Source organism: Sus scrofa, chromosome 18 (genome assembly GCF_054392235.1).
Source record: "Sus scrofa isolate SSC_HxYL_T2T_F1_AM1 chromosome 18, Sscrofa_HxYL_maternal_Yorkshire_Landrace_v2.0, whole genome shotgun sequence".
Classification (NCBI taxonomy): domain Eukaryota; kingdom Metazoa; phylum Chordata; class Mammalia; order Artiodactyla; family Suidae; genus Sus; species Sus scrofa.
In genome coordinates, this window is record NC_139400.1 from 15,953,148 (window position 1) to 15,979,146 (window position 25,999).

The 25,999-nt window shown below is 45.3% G+C and overlaps 1 protein-coding gene and 1 long non-coding RNA gene across 3 annotated transcripts in view; one reads left to right on the forward strand and one right to left on the reverse strand.

Annotated features, from left to right (window-relative positions):
• The window catches only part of LOC106508196 (uncharacterized), a 259,868-nt gene that overhangs the window by 11,168 nt on the left and 222,701 nt on the right, over positions 1-25,999 (forward strand). The window contains exons 2-3 of one of the 2 annotated variants that reach the window (XR_001304823.3): positions 22,668-22,799; positions 23,681-23,832. This is a non-coding gene — a long non-coding RNA (uncharacterized LOC106508196). The remainder of the gene's footprint in view (positions 1-22,667; positions 22,800-23,680; positions 23,833-25,999) is intronic. The other variant, XR_014833605.1, reaches the window with a different exon arrangement.
• TAS2R40 (taste 2 receptor member 40) lies at positions 15,376-16,439 on the reverse strand. The gene is given in 2 exon segments (XM_013990765.3): positions 15,376-16,158; positions 16,160-16,439. Coding segments are annotated over 2 exon segments (954 nt in total). The 5' UTR covers positions 16,331-16,439.

Here is a 25,999-nt window from a genome sequence, read left to right on the forward strand (position 1 = left end):
GTCATTCAGCTCTGTCCGTGGGACTTGTGCCTGGAAAATGTCTGTGATGTCCTTTTCCTTCCTTACTTCCAAGGTCATTCCCTAAGCACATTCCAGGCCACTCAACTATTTTGATTTTCGTGTTCCTTTCGTGAGAAAAATGAACAAACTTGGCAAGTGTTTTACAATTGAGTTTTGTAAACTCTCCAGGGACTAAGTCCCTTTCTTGGACCAAGAGTCACCTCTTTAGGACAAAATAACATTCTAGTTACGGACTCAGTGTGTGTGCCTGGTGGATTTTGTTTCTAATCCAGCAGCTGGTAGCCTAAGTGCATGTGCCAATGATGGCATGTGGGCCGACTTTCAGTCACTCACAGGCTCAAAAGACCCTTTGCATCTGACTGGTTTTTACTATTCTATTCTATTCTATTCTATTCTATTCTATTCTATTCTATTCTATTCTATTCTATTCTATTCCATTCCATTCCATTCCATTCCATTCCATTCATTATTTTGCTTTTTAGGGCCACACCTGAAGCATATGGAAGTTCCCAGGCTAGGGGTTGAATCGGAGCTACAGCTGCTGGCCTACGCCACAGCCACAGCAATGTGGGATCTGAGTTGCATCTGCAACCTACACCACAGCTCATGGGAACGCTGGATCCTTAACCCACTGAGTGGGGCCAGGGGTCCAACCTGCATCCTCATGGATCCTAGTCAGGGTCGCTACCGCAGAGCCACGATGGGAACTCCCCTCCTGATTGTAAAGGCAGCACAGTCATCACTACCTTCTGCTTTCAAGATATGATCACCCCTTGATATGATATGTCTGCTGCTTTCCTTTGTTGAGGATTGCAAAAGAACACCACAGCCCCCTCCCTGAATGCTCTACACAAATCAGTGAGGAGATGCATTTTTTATGCCCTTAGGTTAATGTACACATGCTTGACAAATGCAGTTGGAGGCATGGTTCTTAAAGAGATACGAACTGTCTTGAGAGAGGCTCGATCAGAGCTGAGGTGATGGTGAGGTTCTGATGGGCTCTTTGAGTTCTAAGAATATATTCTTAGGGAGGGGTGTTTCCTAGGTGTCCTTACTCTGGGAGTATAACTTGCCAAAAATCATACAGGCTGGTAGGAGGCACAACAGTGATCCTAACTCAGGCCCCCAATCTTTTTTTTTTTTTAATTTTATTGGAGCATGGTTGACCTACAATGTTGTCCCAAATCTTAAGCCCTAAACCTTACTGCTCCTCAAGACTCCCGTCACCCAGAATCCCTTGGTGAACCTGCAGGTTAAGCTAAATGTCTCTTTCCTGGGTCCTTGAACTGTCCTATATATTCTCTTACTGTGCCCTTGTCATGGTATATAGGAATTTGCAAAATCTCCCATTGTATTGCAAGCTTCTGCAGGGAGAAAGGTGTGTGTGTGTGTGTGTGTGTTTTAACCTCAGGTACAGAGAGAGTTAAGTTAATCATTCGCATTCAATTCAGAGGACACTATGATCCTACACATCTGTCCTCATCTTTGTTGTTTTTTATTTTTATTTTTATCTTTTTAATTTTTAGTCACACGTGGTGCATATGTAAGTTCCCAGGCTAAGGGCCAAATCAGAGCTGCAGCTGCTGGCCTGCACCACAGCCACAGTAACAAGGGATCTGATCCACATCTTGGACCTACACCACAGCTCACAGCAACACCAGATCCTTAACCCACTGGGCGAGGCCAGGGATTGAACCCTCGTCTTCATGGATACTAGTTGGGTGCATTACCACTGAGCTATGGTGGGAACACCTCAATGGGGTTCTTGTGAGGATAATAAGCATTCCCTATCCTTATTATTAACCTTCACCTGCTGGTCTACACCATGGACACAGCCACGCAGGGTCCGCACCTCATCTGTGACCTACACCACAGCTCCCCTACCCACTGGGCGAGGCCAGGGATGGAACCCTCATCCTCATGGATACTAGCTGGATTCGTTTCTGCTGTGTCGCAATGGGAACTCCCTGAGATAGTATCTTATTATTGTTTTAATTTGGATATTTCTGGTTACAAGTGCGGGTGAGTCCATCTCCTGTCGTCCTTCAGAGCCTCCTCTGCCTATTTGTGTGTTTGTGTGTGCGCACCCCAGTTTTTCCTGTGTAGTCTAGCTAGTGGTCTCCACATTGTAAATGTCTCCTCCTTGACTTGTGTCATCTGTGACTTTCATTGAATGGAATGCCAATCAATATTTGAGCTTTCAGGAGCTTGTTTAATAAGATTCTCTACCCTTTAGTCACAAAATTATTTTATATTCTCTTCTATTAATCATATAATTTTACTTTCCATATTTAGGTCTTTTACCCATTTGTATTTACCTTCTAATCCAACTTTATTTTCTTCCAAACAGCCTCATTCCAAGTACCATTTAGTGGATAATCTGCCCTTTGCCCCCCTTATATGTGGCTGAAATTTTGTCTTAAGTGCCCATGGATAAATGCATCCTTTTTAATGCTCATTTTCCTGTTCTGTTAGTCTGTTAACTTAGTAGATTGCCTTAATATCTAGTAGAGGTTAGTATGCCTTACTACCTAGTAGATGCCTTTACTCTTCTATGTAAGTTTTAGAAGTCAGTTGTCAAGTCTATTAAAAAATTATCTTATTTCTGGAAAGATCTAGTAGATTTGTTGATAGGTAAGTTCCTTGCTTTTATATGATTCTTATTTACCTTTCTTTTCTTTCTTTTTTTTTTTTTTTTTTTTTTTTTTTTTGTCTTTCTATGGCTGCACCCATGGCATATGGAGATTCCCAGGCTAGGGGTCAAATAGGAGCTGTAGCCACCAGACTACACCACAGCTACAGCAACTCGGGATCCTTAACCCACTGAGTGAGGCCAGGGATCAAACCCACGTCCTTATGGATGCTAGTCGGGTTCGTTAATCACTGAGCCACGATGGGAACTCCATATTTACCTTTCTACCCTTACTGCCTGGCATGGTATCTCACATACATAGTGGCTCAGTCAATCTTTATAGAATTGAACTGTTGCTCAGCTGATTTATATTCTTCTTTCTGGGCTGGGAATGGAGTGGTGTGATAATGGAGGCCACATTTGAAGCCATCTGGTCTTCTTTTGAGAGAGGAGAGCAGATATCAGGGGCGTAACCCCTTCTGTAACAGGGACAAGTGTGGCTTTGGTTTTATTTCTTATCGTTGCTAAGACTAGCAACCCTTGATTGAAAATAGCTTCTGCCTAGAGCTTTAGAGGTGGCTATACTCAAAGGTCAATAGCTGGGTTCCTAATGGATTTTCAAAGGAGAATATGATGCTTAAACTGCAAGAGGACAGGGGAAAATTTTGCCAGTTCCTTTCTGTGATGGAATTAAGGCCTTGTTGAACTCTGAGTTGCAACCCTCACCCTCTCGGGAGAGGATTTGTGCTACAGAAATGAGGAGGTTGCCCTCTAGTGACCATAAGTTCATATAACACCCTTTGATTTTGGAGCCCAAGTAATAACAGGAAATGTGTTACACATTGTCTACAGCTTGCGAGGCACTGTTCTAAGTGCACGTTATGACAGTAGCCCCGTGAGACAGAACCATTTATTACCCCTATTTTAAAGATGATGAAATTGAGGCTCAGAGGAGTTAGGCAACTTGCCCAAGGTCACTGAGCCAGTGTTGTGTTGAAATCTGGGCTCTGTGGCTCTGAAATCAGTATGTTCAATCCTTCTGCTATTTTGCCTGAGAGGAAGAGAGGGTGTTGTGGTGGACTTGGTGCCTTCTGGCAAGAGGGCATGGGTGGTGTGCATCTCTTCCACACGGCCCTTCCAGGGACGTCTGGTTGGTAGTTCAAATTCCATCATGGTGGAGGAACTCACACAGTGGGAATTAGAAAATAGTACACTACAGAGATTTTTTCCTTCCTTCCTTCCTTTTTCTCTCTTTCTTCTCCAGAGAACCAATTTGCCAATACACCCCGGGTGAGAATGTCTGAGAAGTCAAAGATATATCCTTAAGTTTTCTTTGGGAAAACTGGAAAAGAGATTTGGGAACTAATGAAAACCTAGTTTTGTTAAAAAAAAAATACAGAGATTTTTAAGACTTTGCTTCTTGATTTTTTTTTTTTTTGGTATGAGAACAGAAACAGGTATTTTTATAACTAATGTAGAACTCCTTAAAATGAAGAAAAACTTATCAAAGTGCTCAGCTGCTTTCTGAGATAAGAAAATAGAACAGTTGCAGGGCCCGTGTTGCTGAGCACACATCACAAATGGCCAAAGAGACAGAGGAGTCAGACAAAACAAGCAGAACTGTTTCTAGAGGAACTTAAGCTAAATCCATCTGGGCCCACTTAACCATTGGTGGGATGGGCAAAGTAGAATTGGAAGAGCAAGAATTCAGAGAAAAACACATGGGTGCCAGTTTGAAGGCGATCAGATCACAGACGGAGAATGGCCATGGCTTTTAGGAGAAATGACACAAAGTCGCTACAATTTCGTACTTTTAGAACCCATAATTTTTTGGGGGCAAAAACTACTAGGAATATTTGAATCGTAGAATAACCCTACTCAAAAGCTTTCAATAGGCAGTACTGGCAACGTGGTGATTGTCCTTGAGGCTGTGCTACATAGAGGATCTTCTTATTTCCCTACTGCTCTGTCTGTTGGAAACTTTCCATAGTTAAAAAGAGGACCAGAGTTCCTGTCGTGGCCCAGCGGAAAGGAATCCAACTAGGAACCATGAGGTCGTGGGTGCGATCCCTGGCCTCCCTCAGTGGGTTAAGGATCCTGTTGCTGTGAGCTGGGTGTAGGTCCCAAACGCGGCTCGGATCCCACGTTGCTGTGTCGGTGGTGTGGGCCGGCAGCTGTAGCTCCGATTTGCCCCCTAGCCTGGGAACCTCCATATGCCGTGGGTGCGGCCCTAAAAAGCAAAAAATAAAATAAAATGAAGATAAAAATAAAAAGAGGACCAAGCTATTGGGCCCTGTAAATGATTATGTTAAAGAGAATAAAATAAAGCATCAAGATCTGTCAGCAAAGGTAGGTCTGAGATGCAGTGTGCAGGGCCTGAAGATGTGGGTAACAGGAAGGTGCGGGAGGCAGATGTGCGTGTGTTCCAAGTTCACCTCTGTATATCTGCTCCCAAGGGAAGAGACCTGGAGAGAACATCATGACTGTCCTTGAAAGGTAACGCTTGAAATCTGAATGTAGCCTTGGTGATGCAGGCGTGACCAATTGCTCTGGGTTGGCCCAGATCTGAGGGTTTTCTGAGATGCAGGACTTTTGAGTTTTGGAACCTGGTTGGTTGGTCACCTTAGCAGTGGAAACGAAGTATGCAAACAGTGAGTGTGTTCTGTGCTTGGAGGGCTTTGATGAATAAGGAAACAGGAGGAAAACCAGGCAGCTGAACAGATCTTGAAGCCAAGGGTGGAAAGTTTTTTTTTGTCTTTTTTGTCTTTTTAGGGCCGCACCCATGGCATATGGAGATTCCCAGGCTAGGGGTTGAATCAGAGCTGTAGCTGCCGACCTACACCACAGCCATAGCAATGAAAGATCCAAGCCGCGTCTGTGAGCTACACCACAGCTCACAGCAATGCTGGATCCTTAACTCACTGAGAAAGGCCGGGAATTGGACCCGCAACCTCATGGTTCCTAGTCGGATTCGTTTCCGCTGCGCCACAGCGTAACTCCCAAGAGTGGAGAGTTTTAAAAGGGGATGGTCACGGTGTCTTGTGACGTGGGAGACCAGACAGAATGGGGACTCAGGCCATAGCGTTTGATTTCTTAGAATGACCGCTTCAGATCAGGACTTGCCAGACACGTTCTTCAGTGACTTAGCCTTTGAAAACAGAAAACAAAGGCAAAATTTCTGTGGTCAGGTACAATCAGTGTAATCAGTGCCAAAATTAAATTTTATTGGCACTTTTAGGATTAGATTTTGATATAGGAATTAATTATTTAAATAACTCATTATAAGGTAAACTGCAAAGTCAAAGGTATTTTGGTCACTTAACAGTTTGATTAGTTCACACAAAGGTTAAGGCCATGGAGTTCCCTGGTGGCTCAGCCAGTGAAGGATCTGGCATTGTCACTGCTGTGGCTGTGATTGCTACTTTGGCATAGGTTTGATCCCTGGCTGGGGAACTTCCTCATGCCACAGGTGTGGTGCAAAAAAAAAAAAAAAGCTAAAGCCATGTCTAGCAGTATTTGGAAATACTTCACTTTTGTATGTTAAGATAAATCTCACATAAAGTTGAGCAAATCTTAGTCAAGAATATAAATGTAAGGAGTTCCCACTGTGGCTCTGAATCTGTTAAGAATCTGACTGCAGTGGCTCTGGTCACTGCAGAGGTGTGAGTCTGATTCTGGCCCAGCACAGTGGGTTAAAGGCTCCAGTGCTGGTGCAGCTGTGGTGCAGGTTGCAGCTATGGCTCGGATTCAACTCCTGGCCTGTGAACTTCCAAATGCCTTGAGTGGTGGTCATAAAATATATATATATATATATATATATATATAGGCCTATATATATATTTGGCATATATATATAAAATTTGGCATATACATATATATATGGCTAACTTTCACTCTAGAGCAAATCATTTTATCCTCCTTGCTTATCTTTCTCACCATAATTAACTGGTTGAGTCCATGCAGCTTTGTTCTGCTGTGTTGTGAAGGAGGTCTTGGGCCACGGTTTCAGGAATGAGAAGGCTAAGTTAGTCTTCTACGCCTGTTAACTGTTTTTCTTTTGTCAGAAGGTTGCGTCCAGCATTGTGGAGAGCAGAAGGCGGGCTATCTATTCTCTTGGGTTGCAGCTTGGACTTTGGGATTCATTCACCAAGTTGTCTGGGCACCAAAGGCACTGGAGCAGAGCTCCACCTGCTCAGATGCACCTTCAGCCAGAGACCCACAAGGTCACGTGGCCTCCCGGTTCTTGTACCTTGATCCCTCCATGGTCAGAGCTTACCTGTGACTTGATCTACTGCTCGTGGTCTCCACACACTCCGTGAGTTCACCCAGGGCTTGTGCTGCTGCTGTTCCTTGTGCCGTTAGGGTTAGGGTTAGGGCTAGGGTTAAGGTTAGGGTAGGGTTAGGGTTGGCATGTGTGGGGAACCTGGGCTAGGTTCACTGCTAGGGCAGGGAATCAGAGGTGGCAGGTGGGGAGTGAGGGGGTGGGGGTAGGAGGTAAGCCATGGTTCCTCTTGTCTCTAACCTCAACAAAGGACCCAGCTTCTTTCATCCCTGTCCCCACACTGATCCCCTGGCAGATACTCCACTGTCCCTTGGGGAGCCAGGTTGTGGCTAGAAGGAAATGTTGGAGGGTGCCCTCAGGGCCCCGAATAGACATGCCTTCCAAGTGACTAGTCTGAGTTTTCCAAGGCATTTTCCCTGACCTTTGCATCCACAGGCAAGCCTACACTTCTCACTGCATTGATGAGTGGAATGCGGACTGAGGTTTGATTCCACTGAGAAGTGAGAGTGAGCCAGACCGGCACCCTGTGAGGTTTCCTGTCTTTTCCGAGTGTCGTATTGACACCTGCTAAGTATTTCTGTCACTCCTGGTCCCAGGTGCACTCAGGGCCACAAGCTGTGATACGCTATCTAGCATCTGGTTTGAATGAACCAGGGATTTGTTTGCGGTCTCTTAGGGCTCTGGGGAGGAGATGCAAACAGCAGCTTTCCCTAGGGAGGGCAGGCTGTAATAGGACCCTTTCTCTTTTGCATCCTTAGGCACTGATGGGGATCTCTAGGGATGTTCAAGGGGACATTTCTTCTCTGGGTCCTGACCTATCTTCCTTCCTTCCTCCCTCCCTCCCTCCGTCCCTCTCTCTCTCTCTCTCTTTTTTTTTTTTTCCGGTTTTTAGGGCTGCACCTGTGGCAAATGGAGGTTCCCAGGCCAGGGCCCGAATCAGAGCTATAGCTGCCGGCCTATGCTACAGCCACAGAAACTTGGGAACCAAGCCGCACCTGCAATCTATACCACAGCTCACAACAACGCCAGATCCTTAACCCACTGAGTGAGCCCAGGGATTGAACCCGCATCCTCAGGGATATTAGTTGATTCGTTTCCATTTCGCCACAACAGGAATTCTGGCCCTGATCTTTCCTAGCTGGCCAGTGAGACAGAGATAAGGGTTCTGTCCTGAGTTCTTCTCTCTCCAACCCAGAAGGAGCTAAAGCAGGAAGAACAGGATTTACAGTGTTTTGTGGAGAATGAGTTTTAACTGTGAAACTTTGAGGTTGGAGACACAGCCCTGACCCTGTGCGTAGTACCTAGACCTCCCCTGAAGTGTTTGCCAATTGTAATTTAATCCGTTGTTCTTCCCTAGCCTCTGAGCTGGAGAGAGGGTAAAAGCTTTGTTGTATAATCCAGAATCCAGTCCAGTGAGTAGCCTATATGCTCAGTATAATTTTATTGAATAAATAAGTGCACTCATTTTGTATGGAGGCTTATGGTCTATTATGCACTTATGTAGTATTTCCTTTGAACCTCAAAACAACCCCTTGAAATAGATATTATGATCATCTCTGTTTTTTTTCTTTTTTAGGGCTGCACTTGTGGCATATGCACATTACCAGGCTAGGGGTCAAATTGGAGCTGCAGCTGCTGGCCTACACTGCAGCCACAGCAATTTAGGATCTGAGCCAGGTCTGCCACCTACACCACAGCTCATGGCAATGCTGGATCCTTAACCCACTGAGGGAGGCCAGGGATTGAACCCGCAGCCTCAAGGATTCACTTCTGCTGCGCCGCAATGGGAACTTCTTTTTTTTTTTTTTTTTTTTGTCCTTTTGCCTTTTCTAGGGCCACACCCGAGGCATATGGAGGTTCCCAGGCTAGGGATCGAATTGGAGCTGTAGCCGCCAGCCTACACCAGAGCCACAGCAACTCGGGATCTGAGCCGGGTCTGCGACCTACACCTCAGCTCATGGCAATGCTGGATCATTAACCCACTGAGCAAGGCCAGGGATCGAACCCGAAACCTCATGGTTCCTAGTCGGATTCGTTAACTACTGAGCCATGATGGGAGCTCCACAACTGGAACTTCTTGAAGGGAGATTTTAATTCCCTGCTCAGGAATGGAAACTGGGCAGCCTGCCTGAAAACTAGGAATCCGAGCTGTAGACCACCAGGAACTAGAAGCTAAAAGCAGAGTTGCCTTAATTCTTGCCCCCGTTGAAGGCAAGAATATCTGAAGAAGGCAAAAATTGAGTTCCTGTCTGTCTCAGTGGTAACGAACCCAGCTGGTATCCAAGAGGATGCAGGTTCGATATTAGGGCCGCAGGTATGGCCCTAATATGGGAAAAAAAGGCAGAAATTGTAAAAATAGGTACAAATTTATTATTATGAGCCCAGTGCACAGCTCATGTGGGAGAACAATATAGAAACAAAACAGGGAGTTCCCGTTGTGGTGCAGCAGAAACAAATCCGACTAGGAACCATGAGGTTGCGTGTTCGATCCCTGGCCTTGCTCAGTGGGTTAGGATCCCGCGTTGCTGTGAGTTGTGGTGTAGGCCGGCAGCAACAGCTCTGATTAGACCCCTAGCCTGGGAACTGCCATAGGCCAAAGGTGCAGCCCCGAAAAGACAACAATAACAACAACAAAAAGACCAAAAAAAAAAAAAAAAAAAAGCAAAACAACACACTCAGGGATTTGGACACCCTTGCTGGTGAGGAGCGGGCCAAAGGGGTGATTTAAATCATTCATGTAGGGGCAGTTCGTCCAGGTCTTTGTTTTCCTTGGGCTAATTGTATAATTTTGTTTCTCACACTTGACGAGACCCAGGACCCTCCCCAATATGTATGCCCGTCCTTTAACCAAGATGAATTCCAGCACCAGGGCTTATGGGAAGTTTGACACAATGCATGGTCCCCTAGGGTCCCCTCCCATTTTTTTTTTTTTTTTTTTTTTGTCTTTTTAGAGCCACATCCACGGTATATGGAGGTTCCCAGGCTAGGGGTCTAATCGGAGCTACAGCTGCCGGCCTACACCACAGCCACAGCAACGCCAGATCCAAGCCGCATCTGCAACCTACACCACAGCTCACGGCAACGCTGGATCCTTAACCTACTGAGTGAGGCCAGGGATCAAACCGCAACCTGGTCAGATTTGGCCAGGGATCAAACCGCAAATCCTAGTCAGATTTGTTTCTGCTGCACCACGACGGGAACTCCTCCCCTCCCATTTGACTCCTAGGAGTCTTTGTGTGTACATGTAGTCGGGGAGGCCTCCTTGGCCTTATGAGTGAGAGACTGATATGGTTATCGTATCTTTCTACTCCAGCAGAGCTCAGCTCCTGCAATTAGCTTTTTCCTTGAGAAGTCACAGAGAAGCAAGACCCGATTTACTCAGCCTGACAAGTCCCCTGCTGTTCAGCCCAGGGGCCCATCCAATTCCTACCTCAGATGATTGAGTGGCTACAACTGAGCTGTGTTCTAAGTCCCTGGACGGGTCTGGTCCTCTGTGTGCATCTGGTCCAGTCTGGGCTCTGTCCTTTTCACATGGGGCCTGCTTTGAATGTCCTCCTTCTAGACACCCTGCTCCTCTGCCTCACATCCCTCACCCCATTATTATTTTTTTTGGCGGGGGGGGGGGTTTAGGGCCACACTTGCAGCATATAGAAATTCCCCGGGTAGGGGTGAAACAGAGTTGCAGCTGTGGGCATACACCACAGCCACAGCAACGCAGAATCTGAGCCAGATCTGCGACCTACACCACAGCTCACAGTAATCCCGGATCCTTAACCCACTGAATGGAGCCAGGGATCGAACCTGCCTCCTCATAGATACTGGTCGGGTTCATTTCTGCTGAGCCACAATGGGAACTCCCCTCACCTTTATTTTTTCTATTTTATTGTCTTTTTGCCTTTTCTAGGGCTGCTCCCTCGACATATGGAGGTTTCCAGCCTAGGGGTCTAATCAGAGCTGTAGCCACCAGCCTACACCACAGCCATAGCAACGCAGGATCTGAGCCTCATCTGCGATCTACACCACAGCTCATGGCAGTGCTGGATCCTTAACCCACTGAGCGAGGCCAGGGATCGAACCTGCAACCTCATGATTCCTAGTCAAATTCCTTTCCACTGCGCCACGATAGGAACTTCAGGAGTAGATATTATTGTAACTCCTATTTTACAGATACAGAAACAGAGACATGCAGTAACATGCCTGTGTCACACACCAGTAAGTAGCAGAGCCAGGAGCCAAGCTTAAGTCATCCAGAGTCTGGGGACTGCAGGGTGACAGGGTGGCGGGTGTGAGAACTGGCAGAAGGTGCAGCTGAGGGTTTTTTGGTTTGTTTGTTTTATTGGCCGCACCCGTGGCATGTGGAAGTTCTTGGGTCAGGGATCGAACCTACACCACAACGGCAAGCAGCGACCAGAGCTGCTGCAATGACCATGCTGAATCCTTCACCCGCTGGGCCACGGGACAACTCCGTGGGGTTTTTCCATTAATTTTCCACCTCGGAATCCTCTCCTCGGCTCCTCCTCTCTCCCTGTTGCTGCCACACCTAGACCGAACTCAACCCAGGGAATTATTGTTTTTTTCCTCTTTGGATTGTCTTCAGAACCACTGTTTTCTTATTTTCTTCCAATGCAACTGGGAGGCAGCCTGACATTCTTTAGACACTTCACAATAAAGGAAAGCAAATGAGAGACAAACCAGAAACTTTAAAACAAACAAACAAACAAAATCAGTTCCTACCTGGTGAGGCTAGTTGTTAGGCTAGCTGCACAGACATGAAGCATCTCTGCAGGGCCCACTCCCACTGGTGAGGGGTCCCACCCAGAACTGTTCCTCTGGGAAACTCTTGGGAGATGTTTTGCCGTGTTGCTTATGGGGATAATCCCCGAAGGCCAGGCAGGAGCTCCCAACCAGACAGGCCCAGAGTGTCCTCAGAGCTTAACACCTTCACCGCTTCCCTCACCCCGTTCCTGCTGCTCTGCTCTCCATCCCACACCTTTGGTGCTGCTGTTTTCTGCCCAGACCTGCGCTGCCCAGGCCTCCTGGGCCACGTTCCAGGCTGCAGAATGCTTCTGCCCTCCTTCCCTGAAGGAAACTCCTAACTGCCTGTAACGCATGGCTCCTGGCAGAGGGCATGGGAGACGAGCCTCTCCTGCAGAAGGCAGCACATCAGGGGTGCAGGCCAGGGGTCCAGAGAGCTTCCCCAGCCTGCAGACCTTGAGGACTGGCCCCCTGGCTTGTTTATCCGTCCTCATTCCACCAGCCCATCTTTCGGAGGCGTCTGTCTGAAGTTTCCATACCTCCACCTTTCCTCTAAGGACTCCAGCCCTCTCCCGAGGGAAGAGGGAAACAGGAGGTGGGTGGGAGGCCCACCCTTCAGGGGCTCCTGCCTTCTTGCTTCTGATGTCTGCCCCCCTCTGTTGGTTGATTGAACTTATGGTTTCTTGTCTCATTCAACAGCTGGTTCTGTCCTAGAAGCCCAAAGAAAAGCGTGCCTGAGAAAATAATAAAAGAATTCCTGTGGTATCTGCTCACAGGAAAGTAGGAGGAATTTAGCAGGCACGGAGGTATTAGAAGGGGAAGGTTGTGTTAGCTGGGGGGCCATCTGATGCCTCTCAAGTCCTGGCCATTGGATTGGCCCCAGCTGCCAGTCCAGTCTTCATTTGCAAGGCTCTACCAGGTTTGAGACACCTTGCCCCATGCTGGGCCTTCCCGATTGGACTCCTGTGGCCACCAGAATCCCCTTAGCTGCTCCACATGGTGGGTAAGGTCTGGGCTGACTCTGTGGGTAAAGAAATCCTTCACACCATAGCTTTCAATGTCTCTCAGGGGACAGTAGTGTAGGGTTTGCAAAGTGGATCCCTTAGGAATTCTGGTTTCTGTCTGAAGCCAAGCAATTCAAAGACAGGGTATTCTGGCCCCTTCTGGAAGTTTAGGTGTGTTTTCAATAAAAGAAAAAAAAAAAAAAAAAGGAAGGGAGGGAAGAGTGGAGAGAACTTGATCTAGTTAAAGTAGGACAACATACAGTATTTACAATTATGTCATCACCCTTAAAGCTCTTGTTAGTTCTCCTGCCTTCAGCTTTTGCAAACAATGAGATAATATTTCTTCATAATAAGCACAGAGAGGGATTATACAGTTGGTTTTCCTGGCAGGGTTCATATTAATGACAGGCTGACTTTATTTTTTAATTTTTTATTTACTGATGTTTTGCTTTTTAGGGCCACACCCATGCATATGGAAATTCCCAGGCTAGGGGTCCAATCGGAGCCAGTCTACACCACAGCCACAGCAACACCAGATCTGAGCCACATCTGCAACCTACACCACAGCTCATGGCAACACTGGATCCCTGACCCACTGGGGGAGGCCAGGTATTAAACCTGAATCCTCGTGGATACTAGTTGGACTTGTTTCTGCTGAGCCACAATGGGAACCCCCATGACATGCCAACTTTAATTTCTTGCTTTTCTCTCTTTTTCAGTGAGTATGTATGCATGTATCATTTAGAAAAAAACATATTTCTCTATTCTTTAGGAGTTGGAAGGATTTAATTTGTCTTCCTATAACAGTTATGCCAACCTTAAATAGTCATATAAATAAATATCACTTAGGAAATCTATCAAAATAGTATATTTTCATAAACATTTTCCTTTCCAGTTAATTAAGTCCCAAGCTGTCTGAATTATAAAGGGATGAGTGTGAGTGTGCCTGTGTGTGTGTGTGTGTGTGTGCGTGTGTGTGTGATTCTTTTTTGTCATTTAGGAGAGGAGGGACTCTCTTGAAATATGTGCTCAGGGACCTGGGAACTCAGAATTTAGTCTTTGCTAGTGACCTTATATTTTTATTTGGTAGCTTTCTTCTTTCCTTCTTTTTTCCTTCTCTTCCTTTCTTTCTTTCTTTCTCCTTTTCTTTGTTTCTTTCTCTCTTTCTTTCTCCCTTTCTTTCTCTCTTTCTTTCTTTTTCTTTCTTTCTTTCTTTCTTTCTTTCTTTCTTTCTTTCTTTCTTTCTTTCTTTCTTTCTTTCTTTCTTTTTCTCTCTCTCTCTCTCTCTCTCTCTCTCTCTCTCTCTCTCTCTCTCTCCTCTCTCTCTCTCTCTCTCTCTCTCTCTTTCTTTCTTTCTGCTATACTCTCAGCATTGTGGAAGTTCCTGTGCCAGGAATCAAACCCAAGCCACAGCAGTGACCTGAGCCACAGCGTGATAATGCTGGGCTCCTAAACCCATTGCATCACGAGGAAACTCCTATTTGGGAGCTTCTTAAGCTTGGTATGGTCAGCAGCATTCTTTTCAAATTCATCAGTACTTCTGATTTTAAAAATACCAAATGCAAGAAAAGCTAATCTGCTAACTTCTAGTTCTGAGCTATCTGAGAGGTGGGGTGTCTTACTAGGGAATAGCCTTCTGAAGCGGATGGGCTCCTTCTGGAGAGTGACAGTGAGCAGCAAACAGCCCCTCCCAGGGACTTTGCCCCAGCCCCACAAGGTCCTTCGAGGTGCCCTAGGACTGGTAAAGCCAGAGGAACCAGTGCCACGTACATTGTCACAGATCCAGGAGCGAAGCAAAAGAGCCTGGCCTCTAGTCTTGCCTCTTTCTACCTCCTTTCTGCTTCCTTTTTACTTCATTTTTCCCCTTCCCTTTCTTCTCACTTTGTCTTTTACCATTTGGGAAAATAGAGCATTGCACTGAGTGTGCAGCACCTACCCACCCTAGCTCGCGCTATTTCATCGTTACCTCCAAGCAACCTCCTGAAACTATTGGTCTTTACAAAATCCATGTGTTTTCATCATCATTTGTGAAAACTCCTGTGATGTGAGTGCACCGCATCCCTCCACTGGCAGTGTACATGGCCTCCTCTAAGTCACGTCCACAGCCTTTTTCTTCACTTTTCATTTTCCTTGGAACCTCTGCACCACTTGATGATTTGGGCCAGCTTTTCTTTCCCCTTTCAGGTTTCCCTTCCACCTCCCGGGAAGGGAGCCCTCTTTTTTTCTTGACTAGCCCTTGTCACTAGCCCTCTTTTTTTCTTGACTGTGGGTTAACAGGTTGCCTTAAGGGGGGGCATATAATTTTTCATCCATTCCAAAATATTCTTGAGAATTAAAGGGTGACATATGACAAGAGGCATAAACAGAGATCGTCCTGGGCAAACAGAGGTATCTGGTCACTCTCTCCTTAAGGCTCGGTGGGAGAGCAAGCAGAGAAGAGCGCAGGGCAGGATACAAATGACCACAGATGAAAGAGTTTTCAAACATCTGTCGTAGAGTTGCTCAGCTACTTCTGTTTAGATTCTGAAGTTACACATTCAGCTTCATGTTCATGAAAGGATCTAGTTACCTGAGGAGAAGTGTCAGAGCAGATGAGGAAAGAAAAGATGGGTGAGGAAAAGACAGAGCTTGTGGGATCAGGTCCTTTGTTACCCTGTGGGTTACAGTCACAGAATTTGTCCTTACAGGTAAAGATGAACTTGGTGCTGAGACCGTGTCCAGGCTCCTTTCAGCCCAGGGTTGCCCAGGATCAATAGCACTGAGTGGCCAGCTAGGCAGGCAGCCGTGATGATTTCACACAGAATATTCCAAGAACTGTTGGCATTGAAGATGCTGCACATGGAAAGAAATAGAGCAACTGTGCTGAAAGTGTAAAAACTGAGGAAGCAGCTGATGGCTTTGATGGCCCTCATGTGAGCCTCCATGCTGGGGCCCCTGAAGCCAGTGGCATTGCTCTCCATCCATTGGGGGTGTCTCTTGAGAGAGACCATCAGCAGGGTGGCTGCAAGGATGAACATGCTCAGAGGGATGAAGATACCCAGGTAAAGCGTGAGAATCAAGTTGACCACGTTGGTCCCAGAGAAGTACAGCTTCTCAGTGGAGTTGGAGGAGGGGCTAGGGATGGAGTTCTTTACGTGCACATTGACGATATCTGTAGAGAAGGGAAAACTAGAGCAGAAGGAGAACAACGACAGCCTCAAGAGCCAAGGCAACAGCACCGGCATTATCCCCTTCATCGCAGCGATCAAAGGGTGAGTAAAGTTTGCAATTCTAAGACAATAGAAGATACTGAGCCAGGCAGCAAGCCAGAGGTTGGCATAGTTTAGAAACATGGTGACGGTTTTAAAAAGCGTATACATGGTTTTTCGGTTATAAGTGACCCAGAATAGTATAATGTAGGTATTTTCTAGCATGATCCAAAGCTGTAGCAAGAGCCTGGAAAAACTCAGCATCAACAGAATTGCAGTCACCAACAGGGAGGATTTTGTCTCTGGCCTCCTTGGCTCCACGGATGGCTGTGATGAAGCTGTTCCCAGGAATGGCAGTGATGCACTCTATTCCGGAGACCACTAAGGTGAAGACGATTTTAAACCCGGTGGTGTCTTCAGCCATAGCATCTCTGTTCACTATCGCCATCCTCTTTAGCTCTGATGTTCAAGCTTCCTTGCCAAGAACTTGTACCTTCTCTGCAGACTTTCTGATCCTTTTTCAATGCTAGTATAGTTCCCCCCCGCCCCCAGTTAATGGTTATTTCCAATTTTTCTTCATTAGCTTGTCACATGACCAGAGGCATGAAATGCAAATGACGAGAGGATCTGGTTACTGGCTGTCTTGCTTTTTCTTTTCTTTTCTTTTCTTTTTTTTTTAATTGTTCATAAAATTTATTTGTATTTTGTCCATTTACAAAGATGATTAAAAATGGTTTGCTGTCTCCCAAATTTTATTTTTCTAGACAAATTGCTTGATATATACTTTGATTTCCTCTGTTACAGTATTTAAGCACCATCAAATTGCAAGTAACCATAGTTCAGAGTTCTGGTTATGGTGCAGCAGAAATGAATCTGACTAGCATCCATGAGGATGCAGGTTTGATCCCTGGCCTCGTTCAGTAGGTTAGGGACCTGGCTTTGCTGGGAGCTGTGGTGCAGGTTGCAGACTCGGCTCGGATCTGGCGTAGCTGTGGCTGTGGCTGTTGCCGGCGACTACAGCTCCAAGTCAACCCCTACCCTGGGAAGCTCCATATGCCACGGGTATGGCCCTAAAAAGACAAAAAGAAAAAAAAATAAAACAGATATGAATGCACATTTCAATTTATTATGGTAGTCACCAATTCCTAATGTCTTCTTGACCCTGAGGCTTTACGCCAGTGTGCTTGCCCTGTTGTAATTTTTTTTTTTTTTTTTGTCTTTTTAGGGCCAAACTAGCGGCACATGGAGATTCCCAGGCTAGAGGTTTAATCTGAGCTGTAGCCACCAACCTACACCATAACCCCAGCAATGCCAGATCCAAGCCGCCTCTTCGACCTACAGCACAGCTCATGGCAACGCTGGATCCCTAACCCACTGAGCGAGATCAGGGATTGAACCCAAACCATAACCCCAGCAATGCCAGATCCAAGCCGCCTCTTCGATCTACAGCACAGCTCACGGCAACGCTGGATCCCTAACCCACTGAGCGAGATCAGGGATCGAACCCATGTTCTTGTTGATGCTAGTTGGGTTTGTTAACCGCTGAGCCATGACGGGAACTCCTGCCCTCTTACAATTTTTATAATACAAATGAAGGACTAATAACATGGATTTCTCCAACCCCAAAATAATTGTATTTCAAATGAAGCCAGATTTATTTTTATTATGTAAATCATATTTGTATGAAAAATAGCACCAGACAAAGCAGCATGTTACAAAATTAAGAAAGCATAATTATCATTATTATTTATTTCTTATTTGGCTGCTCCCTGGCAAATGGAGTTCCCAGGCCAAGGATCAGATCTGAGCCACAGTTGCAACCTACACTGCAGCCTTTGGCAACACCGGATCTTTTAATCCACACTGTGCAGGGCTGAGAATTGAACCTGCGTCCTGGTGCTGCAGAGACACCATCGATCCCATTGTGCCACAGTGGGAACTCCAAGAAAGCATTATTTTATGTATTTATTTATTTGGCCTCACCCACAGCATGGGAAGTTCCCCAGCCTGGGATCGAACTTGCGCCAGAGCAGTAACTAGAGCCACAGCAGTGACAAGGCTGGATCCTTAATTCACTGAGCCACCAGGGCACTTCCAGAAAGCATTGTTCCAGAAGTCATGTCACCACAAAGACTTGTACAAGAATGACTTTATTCATAGTAGCCAGAAATGGGAAACAAGATTCTTTGACAAGTAAGAGAGTCATTAAACTATGTTACTTCTCCTAATTGAGGAGAGAAGTATTTGTCAGCGGCTTTCATATGTTCCAAAGCAGAGAATGCATCTTTTTATTTGTTCCAACTTATGCAAGTTTGTAATAAATATATCTCTCCAAATTTCTTGCACATAATTGTGGATTTCCATTGTTTTAATAGCATTTTCTCTTGGTGTGAATTCACATTTTTCTCTGATTTTAAGAAGTGAGAACAGTGGGGACTAGTGGGCAGGCCCTATATTTATAGGGATGTAGGGCCAATTTTTTTTTTTTTTTAGGTGGCACTCACGGCATATGGAATTTCCCAGGTTAGGGGCCAAATCAGAGCTGTAGCCGCTGGCCTACGACACATCCACAGCAACGCCAGATCCCAGCCACATCTGCAACCTGCACCACAGCTCATGGCAATGCCAGATCCTTAACCCCCTGAGTGAGGCCAAGGATCGAACCTGCGTCCTCATGGATGCTAGTCAGATTTGTTTCTGCTGAGCCACGATGGGAACTCCTATTTTTTAATTTTTTGATCCTTTCTCATTTGGGGAGCTAGAACACAGGCACCTTTATTTTGGGGAAAATCTCATGGAGGAACCAAACAACAAAAATTTCAAATTATTGGCTTTTTTTTTTTTTTAATTTTTTTGGCCATGCCCATAGCATGTAGAAGATCCTGGGCCAGGGACCTGAACCACTGCAGTGACAATGCTGGATCTTTAACCTGCTTCCCCAAAGAAGAACCCCCAACTTCTTGGCTATTAAGTTCAAAATTCTAGGCTATTAAGTCCAGATGTAGAATAGAACAGATTTGGAAGAATATGTGATTGGGGAACAACTTTGCTTTCTCTCTCAAGCACCACCATGCAGACTATAAATTGTTTTTCCAAGTGAGGGAGGAGTGAGAGGGATGCAGGGAATAGCAATGGAGAGTGAGCCACTCTCTGAAAGGGGCGCTGTGTCTTGGCCCATCACACATGGCTTCATGGGGACATCAAGGCAGAGGGGGCGCCGCAAGCTTGCTTCTGAGTTCCCCACAGCCCATCCACTCTCACGAGAGTGAGAGTCATTCAACCTTCCTTGCGTTCACAAAAATGGGTTGGAAATTTGCTGAGGGAGTTTGTCGATCCCCAAAGGCTGGTCATACCGAGGAGGTTTGCAAGCGTCGGTTCAGATGCAGCCAATGCAAGGACAGAGGAATGACCATGGAAAAGATTCCCCAGCTCCTTCCCTCCAGCCAAATCTCTGATCCCCAGGCAACCTGTATGTCACCTTAGGGAGGACGGGCAGGAGAAATCCTGAGACGCTCTTGTAATCAGAGTGTCTAAGCCTAGCCTGACTGAGGAGACACTAGAATATAATTGGTTTATGGACACGTGTCGACTCAGTGAGGGGGAGAAACATGAATAAGACTTTCCCTTCAGTCTTTGTGCTCAACTCTGTGCTCTTGAATTTGTTCCCATCCTGTGGTCAAGCCCAAGTTCATGTGCCTGATGCACAGTGAGGCCAGACAAACCGAAAACGTCAGAGTTTGCAGCAGGGAGGAGGCTTCAGCTCAAAAGATGGGGAACTTGTCTCAAATCCACCTGGCTGGCAGGCTGGGGCAGAAGGTTTTTTAGAGGCAGAAAGGGTAAAGATGAGGCGGCGAGTTCTCTGCGATTTCACCTTCCTGATAAGACAGCAGTTGCAGACTTCCCGGCACCATCTTGGGACTTGAGGCATCATTGGTGATTGTGACTGATCTATGAGTTCCTGTGAGGCAGACGAGTCAATCATGGTCTTGTGATCCCTTAACTTCTTTTTAGGAGTGAGCAAAAGCCAAGGTTGAGGCATTTTATTATTTGCTTAGAGCCTTTGAGATGGTTCAGGAGTTTCAGTTCTTCATGGACCCTGCTGGTGTCATCAGTTTTAATTCTGCTTGTGGCAGCTGGTTGAAGCCACAGGACATTACCTCCACGGTTTGGGGTCATAAATCAAGGCATTAGTTTAAGCTAACAATCATGGAAAAGATTTTCTTGAGTTTGCTTTTCCTTTGTTTCTGTACGTCCTCACTTTCCTGGTTGTAACTTCTTGGATCTGCTCTTTGAAACTCAGGGAAGGTCTCTGAGTCTAAAACCTTTTTCCACAAACAGGAAACAGGTAACATGGAAAGGCCCCACAGTGTCCTGTTTGGTTTCAATCCCATAGTGATAACTTGGGCAGATTTCATCTTTTCTAATCTTTTTTGTGTTATTACTACTCAATCCAGCTTAGTTTCATACTTGGTAAAATCTTAACTTCTCCCTTTTCCTCAAGCACAGTTTTTTGTTTTGTTTTGTTTTGCTTTGCTTTTTTAGGGCCCCACCCACAGTATATGGACATTCCCAGGCTAGGGGTTGAATCAGAGCTATAGCTGCTGGCCTGCATCATAGCTACAGCCATAGCAATGTGGGATGCAGCCTAGTCCACAGCTCACAGCAACACCAGATCCTTAACCCATTGAGCAAGGCCAGGGATCCAACCCATATCCCCATGGATACCAGTCGGGCTCACTATGGCTGAGCCACAATGGGAACTTCCCCCAAGCACAGTTTGAATGGAGACCCCCATCTGCTGGTATTGGATGGGAACAGCGTAGGCTCTGGGGCACCGGTCTCTCCTTCCTCCAGGGTGCTGGTGAGGGAGAGAGCGGGCAGGTGGTGCCTCTTAATTTTGCTGGGCGCTGTGGTAGATATGCTTTCTTGTGGATGCTGCTGCTTCTTCTGCACTATGTGGCCACTGTATCTCTGGGGACCAGACATCCCCTTACTGGCTGTCTCCTGGGGAACACTAGGGAGTTCTTGAGAGGGCTCTGTGGCATTTGTCCAGTGTTCTTCCCGTGGCTCATGTCACCCTTCTCTTCTCTCCCTCCCCTCATCTTTTTAAAAGTGTAGACCCAGGTGAGGGTTGCTGTTGGGATCCTAGCTAGTTCTAGTAAGGCTGGTATTTCCACATTTTCCACCTTTGGGTAAGATTTGCAGGTGGGTATCTAGTCCTAGTTCTTGGTTTCTTTCTTTAATGTGTCCCTCTCAACCCTCTCTCCATACCAGAATTGGCTTAAAGGGCCTAAAACATCCATACCCAAGGCTCATCCTCAAACATTCTAAGTTGCTGTTCTGGAGAAAAGCTAAGCATTGGCATCTCCAAAGCTCCCCACTGAGAGTCTAATGTGGCGTGGGGAGGGCTGAGAACCACTGCAGGGAAGGGCTATGTTCTTGTGTGGTTTATAGTGTGGGCTCTAGGCTCAGTTCTGGGGCAACGGGAACCAAGCCACTCAACACCTTTGTGGAAGCGACTGAATGACTTTTTGGAGAAGAACAAGAAGACAAGTTTTTCCATCATGTAGAGAGATACAGATACAGAGGTTGAATCACAGAAAATTATAACTTTTTTTTCTTTTATGGCCGTACCTACAACATATGGAAGTTTTCAGGCTAAGGTCTGAATCAGAGCTGTAGCTGGGCCTATGCCACAACCATGGCAACACCACATCCAAGCTGCATCTACGACCTATGCTACAGCTTATGGCAATGCTGGATACTTAACCCACTGAGTGAGGCTGGGGATCAAACCCACAACTTCATGGACACTATGAGGGGTTCTTAACCTGCTGAACCACAATGGGAACTCAAAAAATTATATTTTTAAAAACTGAGTTTTGGGAGTTCCATTCCTGGATCAGCGGTAATGGACCCAACTTGTATCCATGAGGACATGGGTTTGATCCCCCACTTTGCTCAGTGGGTTAAGGATTCAGCATTGCCGTGAACAGTGGGGTAGGTTGCAGACACAGCTCAGATCCTACGTTGCTGTGGCTGTGGTGTAGGCAGGCAGTTGCAGCTCCATTTTGACCTTAGCCTGGGAACTTCCATGTATCATCCATGGGTACAGCTCTAAATTATAAAATAAAAAAATAAAAACTGAGTTTGGGGCTTATGAAAATTACTTCCACTCTACGGTATTAAATAAGTGAAAATATTTCTTGGATCTCTATGAAAAGGAGGAAAAAGAACATAGAGAGTCATACATTCTCCTTTGAGCTTATTTGGCAAAGGATGTGTGGACTAAAAAAATGTTTGCCTGCCATTTCAGTGAACAGTGGATATTGCCTGCCTTCTAGTAAACAAGAAATGTGCCCACCATCAAGCCATTGGCCCCTTCAGCTGCTCCCTACCCACCTTCACAGTGGGCCCTGAGGGCATTCAGGATGGAGAAAAACAGGATTCTGGTCCTAGATAGTTAAGATGCGTATCAAAGAAAGGAATTCAATGAGCCCAGACTCTTGCATCTTCTTATACATAGAAAAGTGCTAAATATAATTACCTGAGATGTCTGTTTTTTTTTGTGAGTAAATATCAGCAATCTTTTGATGTTTGATTATGTGATATCCCCCCACCTCCACACCAGCAAAAATTCCTGTATATCCTAGCTCTCCCTTTACCTCTTTGAAACAGTTCCTTAGAGCCATCTGAGAGGCAGCCTCCCAGGCTATATTCCTCAGTAATGTCTCTGAATAAAACATAACTTGAAACTTTTAGGGTGTAATTTTTTTTCTTTTCAGGTTGACAGACGTAACTAAAGAAAACAGTCTAGGTGCTCTTGAAAGAAACACCTGTAAGAACAAAGACCTGGGATGTGAAAGATGTGAGATCAAAACCTATCGGACTGTCAAGAAAACAAAAATGTCAACAAGGTTTGTTTTGGTTGTTCATAAAATAAGCAGTTGTGTATTTAAGTGAAAAATCTGCCCAGGACATCAAATTCTTCAGACTCAAATTGTGAAAGAGTGCCTTTTGAATGTAGCAGAAAGGATGTGTCCTAAAAAGATAGAAGCATGTACAAATATAAATGTAACCAGAAATACTGTTGCTCAACATCCTGGAAATATAGCCAGGAAATTAAAAGATAAATTGTGTGAACAAGTCTTAAACGTTGTGACATTTGCTAGTGCAGCTACTCAGATGTAATAATTAGCTCTATTTATTCACTGTGGGTTTGAGAATTTCTAGGACTGAAAATATTTTGGACAGTGTGCCCACGACAGGCACAACACTAGGAAGTAATTAGGGAATTCATTTTTGGAATAGAGGAAACTTTCAAACAATTTTATGGAGATGATGAAGGGATATGTGGAAAGTAACATAATGTCTTTTCTATCAAAGGAATCTTGGTTGCTCTATTTTGCTCTGGTTTTGGCTGAAACGCCTTCCTGTGACCGCCCCCCCTTCCCTCCTCTCCCAGTAACAATTTGTTTCAAATTAGCCAACCAAGAAGGATGTGCGCCCTGACCTGACCAATGGGAAGGGGACAGGTACATGACCTGCGTTAGGGATAAATAGGGAGGGTCTTTTCTTCTTTGCACGCACTTTTTGAGTACCTGTGCCCTTCTGCAGAAGTAAAGAGCCTTGTCGAGATCTCCCCATGTTCATGTGTCTCAATTTCTGGCACTGACGATCCAAGCCGTCTCCCCAACAGAGAGATAAGGCTAATATTGGACTTGCCATTAAACTTAAGTTCCATGTTGCAAGTTATATAAGGACACAGCCTTTAGATCTACCCATTTGCATTATTCAGCAGGAATTGCTTTCTGCCAGAAGTTAAAAATGGAACACGTCACAGACACAGAGCTCACCACCTGTAAGCTGGATCTCTTCCTGGCGCTTGGGCCGCAGAGCATCCTGGGCAATTTGATGAAGTGGACACAACACAGATGTCTCCTCGCTGAGGTAGGTTGGGAGGCTTTGTCACTGCTAAAGCCAAGGAGAATTGTTGAACTGTTGAAATGAACTCATTCATATCTTCTAAGGTGGGGGGCGGGGGCAAAAAAACCAACTTTGCTTGTGCTGAGCAGCAAAAATTGTCATCATGTAAGTGGTCTTTGAGGTTGACAAACACCTTGAATTTCCCCTCAAAGGCATCCCCAGGAGTTATAAAACATTGTGGAGACAGTTATCTGGCAGTGTTTTCTGGTCCTCTTCTTTTCTGGGCTAAGAATAGTTTCTAGAACTGTAACTGGTGGCCTGAATGTCATGATGGGGACAGTGACACTGAGTTCCCAAAGTGACCTGCTGATCTCAGACTCTGAAGATAAACTCCCACTGCTCTGTGCTCCTTTATCGATTCTTACCGACAATGTGAAAGATGATCCACAGGATCATACAGGATGGAAAATTTAGCGTCGTGACCCTGGAGAGTCCAACTCCTGAAAATACCTTAGCGAGTGTGCCAAGATTTTTGAAACTCTTGGGCAATACCTATGTTTTTCCACAGCTCTTTTCCAATATTAAACGTCATTCCTAGTCAAAACTACTTGTCAAACTTAATTCTGTGTTCACTTCAAACTTGATCCAAAATTTAACAATGGCATATCGATGCCAAAGAAAAAGTTGTAGATTTCTGCTTCCAAAAGTCAACACATTGTAAAAGAAATGTTGGAAGTAAAATATTTCTATTTTATCTTTTTTTTTTTTTTTCAATTTTGAATTTCAAATACAACCATCAGTATGAAACAGGCAGGTATTATGTGGTTTGGTTGCAACCTTAGGTCAGAAAAATACAATTTGATAATTTTCCTGGCACTTGGTTTGTTTTTCTTTATGTTCCTGCCTTCTCTAGACCCTGGAGTTTTCACTGATCTCTTTAATTTACTTCTCATGCAGACAATGAATTATGGGATGGCTCTACAGCTTAGCAAACAGATTTCACCATAAGATGGAGCCTGTGAAACTTTCTTGGAAAGTCAAGCAATTACTTAATTCTTCCACTAGTGGGAGGGCATGCTCTTTCTTTCTAAATAGGAACCTCAAGGAAATCTTTGAAAACCTTTTCTATTTTAGGCGGTTGGTTAAGAGTTTTACCCACGCAGTTTTAGGGAGAGCTCTGAATCTTTGTACCCATGGTCGGAGTTATTTCAGAAAGCTTTTGTGAGGAAATTCACATTATCTCTTTTTTCTTTCTTTCTTTCTTTTTTTCTTTTTTCTGTCTTTTTGCCATTTCTTGGGCCGCTCCCGTGGCATATGGAGGTTCCCAGGCTAGGGGTCTCATCGGAGCTGTAGCTGCCAGCCTACACCAGAGCCACAGCAACGCAGGATCTGAGCCACTGAGCGAGGCCAGGGATCAAACCTGCAACCTCATGGTTCCTAGTCGGATTTGTTAACCACTGCACCACGACGGGAACTCCCACATTATCTCTTAATAAAGTATCTTTTAATTAACATTGATTACTATTATTTTTAAAAAGATATTGCAAATACAAATTATATTCTGTAAATAGACTCACTCTAGATGACTAGCAGAGCCTCTTGCTAAAGAGTCCAAAACATGAGGGAACTAGAATACCAGTACATATATTATGCTGGACTTGAGAGCTGGTCCATCGAGCTCACAATTTGGAGATGAGTGGACACTGATAGGAGATAAGGACCTTGTTGAATATCAGGTAATGCATCTTGGATTGTCCCTTTACACTTGCCTTTGGAGTTCTGTTGAAGTTCTCCCCAAGTGATTAATTTTGTCTTTTTAGGGACAAACCCGCAGCATATGGAAGTTCCAGGCTAGGGGTGGAATTGGAGCTAAAGCTGCAGGCCTACAGCACAGCCACAGCAATATGGGATCCGTGCCATGTCTGCAACCGATACCACAGTTCATGGCAATGCCTGATCCTTAACGCACTGAGTGAGGCCAGGGACTGAACCCTCATTCTCACGGATACCAGTCGGGTTTGTAACCACTGAGCCATGAAGGGAACTCTCAGGCCCTTTCTTTACCAAGGGATGGTTACTTGCCTAAACAGGCTCTTTTCATCCAACCCAAGAAGTGGTAATGAAATCTCATTTAGGTCCTTTGCTCAACAATCTTTTTTTTTTTTTTTTTTTGCCCCAAATTAAATGATTT